A 7,722-nucleotide genomic window follows, 5' to 3' on the forward strand; every position below is an offset into this window, starting at 1 on the left:
ATTTGTTTTCCCTTTTTTTTTTAGTAAAATTTGAATTTATTTTTTTTACTTGGCAAGGATGAAAATTTGTTTTTAATTTTTTCTCATTAAAATTTGAATTTACTCTTGAATGGGTTATTGTTGTACAACTTGATATAAAAACTTGTATGAATATCATTACTCTTTATTTAAATAGATTAGCCTCTTATGGTGTCCATGCTATAGGTTATTTTTTGTGGGATTCTCCGTAATCTTTTCAGTCAGGAGTTGCTTCGGTATAGGAAAAGTTTTCCCTTTTACAGGTTAAATAGATTATATTTTTTCTTGTGTTTGGTTTGGTCCCCTCAAATGCTCTGTTACCGCCAATTTTAACTTTTAATAAAATTATTTGGTTTGCTGCGGATGAAAGGTAATGGTTGTAGTGTCAATATAGTTGGGGTTTCTTCCATTATTGTAATGGCTTATCATACCTCTTTTGTTGAAAAAAGAAAAAAAGTTAATGATAATGAATATAATAAAAAAAATTATTCTAAAAAATTCAATTTACCATCTTACTTGTAGCAAGGTCAGGAAGTAATAACAATTAACAACAAATAGTGCTACTTAATAATTATCTATACATATCACAATTTCACATACTAACCTAATATCTTCACTTTTCACATTATTTTTTTTCATCTTTCTCTCTCTTACATACATACAGAGAGAGATTTTCGTATAAAAAATAGAGATGCAAAGTTAATTACCATATCTCATATGACAAATTTAATAATATACATCATTTACACACACTTACATTAATATAAATTTAATCAATTATTTTTCCGTTAGATTAATGGTTCTTTTATATAGATTAAATATATAAAATTTTATATCAATTCAAAATTATTTGATACATCATTTATAAACATTAAAAATAATGTAATCTATTTTTAAAAAAAATATACTAAAATATAAATCATCCAATTAATTTCTTATTATTCTTTTAATCATCCAATTAGTTATATAAAGTTAACATTAATTGACAAAATTCAACTTTTATGTAAAGTTATGAACAATGTATGTAAGAATTGATAAGTGTTATAAAGATGCAATGTTTTAACAATCAGATTAATTATCCACTCGGTCCAAAAATTAGGTTGATAGATCAGGGGCCAATGCTCAAACTAATGATCAATAATTGAATCTGATATAAATAATATAATATTTACATACAAATACATTCACATATATATATATATATATATATATAAATATATATATATATATATATATATATATATATTATTTGTGTCATAAAATCTCTAAACATTTTCTATGGTGTAGTGATAAGTTGCAATGATTTCATTGTGCTACCGCCTCCACTACCCTTGAAAATGTGGTTATTAGACAAGCAAATTCAAATATTTTGGTTGATACAGACGGGTATTGTGTTGTTCAATTCAGTTTTAGATCGATTTTGATTGGTTTAATGATGTCATCATCCGTTTTGTTGCTTATTTGATATGAAAACAAACTCAAATTTCCTATAAGTCGAGTTTCTAGTTGGACCGACAGGTTTTAAAATACTGTACCGATATAATTTAATCTTTATATTATCTTAAAATATAATAATGATATAATTTGTTAACTTATTCCAACTAAAAACTAAATGAATACGCCTTAACAACATTTGCTAAAATATATCTATTTTTTATAATTAAAATATGTTATTAATAAATTATAATTAAATATTATTATTGAAAAATACTTAAGTCTCACATTGGCTAGAAATAATCTCAAGATAAAGTTTATAAGGGAAGGACAAATTGTGTAATGTGAAAAATCTAACTCAACCCACGCCAAACACTCCTTAGACTTGATGCGTGTTTAACTAAAAAATAAATAAGTATAAGTTAGCAACTCTCTCCCACACACATTTTATGAAAACAAAAATCATATATTAATATTTAATGTGGAGTTTGTCTCCATTAATATAATTTTTATCAAAAATAATATAAAAAAGTAATATATTTAGTATTAAAAAAGTTCATATATATATATATATATATATATATATATATATATATATATATATATATATATATATATATATATATTACCATATAAAACACTAGAAAGATTAATAAGAGAGCAATGTTACTAAATCTTTTTCTAACAGTACTTTCTAAATATTAGAAATAAAAAAATTTATAATTTTCATTTCATATTTAAAAAAACTTGTTTATAATTTTATAATTTTTAATAAATTTTAATCAATAACTAAAAAAATACCTCCCAATATAAAGCCACTACATTACATAAGGATTTCAGAATTAATCATACATAAGGATGTAGCATTATTATTATTATTATTATTATTATACTAATATATATATATAGTAATATACATCTTATTTGTAGCAAGAAAAACACAAGGGAAAAAAAAAAAAAGCAAATGTGGTCACAGTGCACTGACAATAGACGGTGGTTGTTACCTAATTAATTGATTAATTGACTAGTCAACACAATTTCACCTCTTAGACGTACTATCGTACTATTCTTGACCAAGTAGCTTCACTTCCCAGTTCCCACGTTCTTCCTTCCAACCCAGCAGAGACCATCTAATTCAATTTTTCAGTACTTGAGGCAGAGCGAGGCTGAGGCCTGGACCTGGGTTTGGGTTTGGGCTTGGGCTTCCCGGTTCTACTTTGCCCGAGCCGATTAATCATATACAAAGCATTGCTAGTAACCCTCGCCACATCCGTGACTCTGCGTTTGACGTCGGGCCTGGCATTCCCTCCGAAGCCGTCGAGGCAGGTGTCGCCGTTGGTGAGGGCGGCGCTGACCCAAGTCAGGGCGTTGCTCATCTGCCACTTGAACGTCTCGGAGCGCAGGTGCTGCAGCTCGTCGAGGCTCCGCCGCAGCTGGTCGACGGAGTCCGAAATCTGTTCATTACAGTCGCGCAGCGCGGAGCGCTGGCGCTTGCTCATGGCGGCAGCGCCTCCATGAGAAAGTGCATGGAGGAATTTGGAGGCCCGGCGCGTGTGGGCCAGGCTTACCCTCAAAGCTGCCCTGGCCACGTCTAACGGCGTGTTGGCGGGACCCGGGTAGTTCGAGAGGGTGCGCAGGCACAGACGCGGGTACCGCGCGTGCACGCACGAGGACCGGACCAGATCCTGCGGCTTGCTTTGTGCTGCCAAGGTTGGAGATGTTAACGTTATTGTTAACAAAAGGGAGAGGTAGAGAGTGGAGAGAGTGGGTTGGAGTTGCATTTTTATTTTATTTTTTGGTGTGTGTGTGTTGGGTAGATCTGAATGAGAAGAGTGAGGAGTGGTGGAGTGAAGGAGAGTTGTCAGTGCTTTAGTGGTGGCAGTGTTGTTGGTAGTGGGAGATTTGATTTTGTGGAATCAATAAATGAAGGGACTTTGTGTTATGGTTTGTAGCAGTATTGGCGGTGGAATATATGAGGGTTTTTAATTTTTATAGTAGTATTGTGTATGGGTCTTGAGAGTAGCGCTATTTAAAATTTGGAATTACAGAAATGCCTATTATATCCTACGCCAATGATGGAGGGGTTTTGCGATAGTGAAAGTTGTTCCTTTTAGACTATTTGCTTTTCTTTAAATTTTCATGTTGTGCTTGAAATGGCACAAGTCTTGCTCTAGTTAAAGCAGTAGGAATATACTTTCATAGGAATTGAAAGTAATATGTGAGTGGTAATTATTTGGTTGCTTAACTAATGAAGTAGGGTTTGATTGGCAAGAGAAAACTAAAGTCGGATGGTTATAGCGTGTTTTGAATTCTATAAGGTACTGTTTGGTAAGATTTCACTTGTAATTATGTGAAGTATAAGTTAAAGATTTGTTTTTCTTTCTTAATCATCCAATTCATAAGAAGGATGTTGAGTAATCTTTAATTTCAGCACATGCATTTAATTTATGATTAACTTGATTTTAGAATTTATATAAAAATGTAATTCCCACATTTTATATATATATTTATATATATATGAAAAGTGAATTATCACAATTTTATCTCAAATTCAGAATAAATACTTAACAAGTATGATTTTATTGACAACACATATATACCGAGTTTGTGGAAAAGGATTTGTGTATGATTCTTGTAAAATACATTTTTGGAAAGGGATAATGAACTTTAAGTGTCATTAAGTTCGATTGAAGATTAATTTTATAATCTGTTTAAAAATTTAAAATTTGTGAGAATATCTTAGAATATTACCAGAGAGTTTAAAATTCTAATTACATTTATTATCAAATAAAAAATCACAATAAATATAAAAGTTAATAAATAAATAATAAATTGATAAGCCAAGACGTTGTCCCACTTACTAAAGTGAGCATCATATATCTACATTAGTCAAGCAAATTGAAGTTAGGTTATCATGGTTAGTAGTTAGTTAGGGGTTAATATACACTTAACTTGGATTTTTTCAAATCGACATAAAAAGACTCAAAGCAAAAGAAACTTACACATGCAACGAGTAACACATGTTTCACTACTCCTACCTTATATACTTACTCTCTTAAACCTTAACTACATACAATTGTTCAACATTCGAACTCGCCTTAATTAAAAACATTTTCCCAATCCCTTGCCAATGCATCATAGTTATCAAGGAAAATATCTTAATTCTTTAGGGCACTTACTAAGAACCCATTCATTACACTTAGTATTCTCAAAGCACACAAAACGTATAAATAATTGTTAATTATTATTAGAGTATTTCGTGCTGTAAATGAAAGGTAATGAAGGATTATTCCGTTTCATTAATTCTTATGACTTTTTGGGGAGAGAGAATGAGAGAGAGGCCAGTGATTAGGATTTAGGAATCCCCAAGGCCTAGCCAAAGCCAAAAGCTTGGAAAATAACGAGTAATGTACGCGTGTTCATATATAATTGAAGACTATGGAGGAATTATTTGTGTTGTACCCTTAAATGATACACCATTTTTCTTAGAGCACTCGCATATATAATCGCAAGTAAAATATGTATTATATATATATATATATATATATATATATATATATATATATATATATATATATATATATATAAATTAGTCATTCATAATTTTATACTTCCAAAAACATTTTTTATTTTTCTTTACGTCTTTTTTTATTACATCATAAATTTAATTGTATTTATATTTGTTTTTCTTTTTTTCTGGGTGTCGATTGAATTCAGTTTCTGTAAACATTTTCTGAAAATATATGTTATCCTCGATGCAACTATGTACGTATTGCGCTCGGAACAAACAAGGCATGTGCAATGTCTGCCATTTGCATTATTTCATCGCATTGCCTGAACAGCCAGTGCCCCACATTAGGTCAAATCGGCGGTGTTTATGCAGCAAATGTTATGTTATAAAAAAGTGAATTTTATTCCACTTATTAATAAATTTCTCATTTACATTTTAAAGATATTTTCAAAGTTAAAAAATTAAAATAAAAAATACATAAAGTATACAACTACACCAATATAGTGATTTTCTTTTTCATGCAACAGTTATTATAAGTTCTAGTGACAGTATAAATGATCGCAAAAAATTTTGACATTTAGATTTTTTGTTTTAACAGAACTGACATATAGATTATAGCAAGCATATTCTAGACCAGTATTATTATTAAGATTAAATGATGATTTTGATCTTTTATATTATTTTTTAGTTTAATTTATTCTTTAATTTTTTTTAAATTTCACTTTAATCCTTTATTTTATTTATTTTATTAAAAAATTATATTTTAAAAAATCATTTTGATAATTTATTTTATTTAAAAAATTTAAAATATCCCTTCAACTATTTAAATTTATTTAAAGCAATTAACATAAAGTATTAAAGTGAATTTTTTAAAAGATAAAATCATTTTAAATCTTTTAAATAAAATAAAGAAACAAAGTAAATTTTTTAAAAAGATAAATAATTATTTTGAATAAAATAAATAAAATAAAATACCAAAATACTCATTTAACCTGTTATTAACAATTATATCAAGTTCCGGTAAAAGTTATTTTATTAAGTCAAATATGTATATTCCTTGTCACATAAACATAGAGCTGCGCACATATGTATCTTTCTTTGGGTGCTTTTTTTGAGGCATATCAACCTCGTTTAGAGTCTTAATTTTTTGCATGAAGATCAAGCATTGTTGGATATAATATAAATAAAAGTTAACTTGAGGAAAAGAGATATATCAATGAATGTCTTGTTTGCCATAATATGGATTATATGACTACATAGAAAAATGTTGTAATACCTCTATATGGGTTGAAGGGTTTTTTTTCTCTTTTTTTTAATGGTCACTGCTAAAATATGGGCTTTTTATGACGGTTAATAAAGGCTTTTAACGACGGTTTCTCTCCTCTACATTCTAGCATGCCGCAATCACCTTAGAACATGTATAGTGGTTACTCCAACTCTGGAACACTTTATCAAAATAGACACCAAGGTGGTAATTACATGTTAAACACGGGAAATCAAAATCAACCACATTTTCTAGGACATCTCCATTAACCTATTTACATGAGCAACAATAGTACCATTTCTCAGCATTCTTTCCCTAATCCCATTGTTGCTGCAACTGAGGCAATAATCAGAAGCAACCCAAAATTTCAATCAACACTAGCAATTGCTCTCACAACATATGTTGGCAATGAAGCTAGTAGTGGTAGGACAAGAGAAAATCATGTTCTTGAGAGTGCAGAACTGATGAAGTTAAAGCTGCTACGTAGTGAAAATAGTATAGGAAACTCAAGTATATTTCCACTACCACTACCGGAGCAAAGGAAGTGAAACAAAACTTCAAGCATTGCGTATGTGTTCGTTTGTATAAGATGTTGGTAGACTTGATTTCAATTTTGAATGAGAACCGAAGAGTTGATTTCAATTTAAAAAAAAAAAAACAGGTTTTTTTAAAACTTTTGCAGCAATGCATGAAAAGAAGAGAAAACCAGGTTGGGGAGCTATGGGTTTCCTGATCCTTGTAGCCAACTATTTTGAGAAAAGCAAGTGCAACCCTTGTAGCCAACTCTCTGCAATATTGTGTCATTCTTTTGGATTTGGAGTAATATAACAGATTGGGGAGCAAAATTGCACAAAAGGAATAAAGTTGATGACTTCAATCAACCATTTTAATTTAAATTTCACTAAAATTAGGATTCTACACTAACTTCTGGAAGGGATTAAAGACCAAAAAATTTATTATCATCATAACAATTACCATGTAAAGCTAAGATTCAACTGTATATGAACAAAGTTGAACATATCAACAAAATATCAAATTAAAAAAACATAACCAATATATCAATATAAATATATTTTACTAATAAAACACCATACGAACATCAACCAGAGCTTCAATAAGAAATAGCCACTGACCCATTTGCAGCCCACTCAAAAATGCATCAGCTTCTTCATCAACAACTCATCGATAACATGCGCGCGTCTTCCCTGCAACCACGATTACCAAACATCACCATTAAAAGAAATTACATGGAACCCGCGACCTTTCTTCAACAGTACACGAACCACTTAACCTAAAACAAGGTTAAAATAAGCTCAAGTACCTAACAAAGTTACTAACTGACTAACCAATCTCTGTCTTCACGAAACTTCGAACCGAGAAGTTGGAGCGATGAAGTCGAAGAGGTGAGGTCAATGTCAAAGAAAGGAGCTTCAATGGAAGAAGGGGTAGGGCTTCAATGTCAAAGAGCTAAGGTCAATGTCAAAGAAAGGAGCAA

The 7,722-nt window shown here is 30.3% G+C and overlaps 1 protein-coding gene across 1 annotated transcript; it reads right to left on the reverse strand.

Annotated features, from left to right (window-relative positions):
• Positions 1-2,582: 2,582 nt before the first annotated feature.
• Positions 2,583-3,233, reverse strand: LOC100816686 (pectinesterase inhibitor 3). Its single transcript, XM_003546473.5, has one exon. The coding sequence runs from the start codon at positions 3,231-3,233 to the stop codon at positions 2,583-2,585; it is 651 nt and encodes a 216-aa protein (XP_003546521.1).
• Between the last annotated feature and the right edge of the window lie 4,489 nt (positions 3,234-7,722).

Source organism: Glycine max, chromosome 15 (assembly GCF_000004515.6).
Source record: "Glycine max cultivar Williams 82 chromosome 15, Glycine_max_v4.0, whole genome shotgun sequence".
NCBI classification, from domain to species: Eukaryota; Viridiplantae; Streptophyta; class Magnoliopsida; order Fabales; family Fabaceae; genus Glycine; species Glycine max.

What these genes read in the sequence shown, in the direction of transcription:
- LOC100816686 (XM_003546473.5), bottom strand. Translation starts at nt 3,233, where the DNA reads ATGCAACTCCAACCCACTCTCTCCACTCTCTACCTCTCCCTTTTGTTA.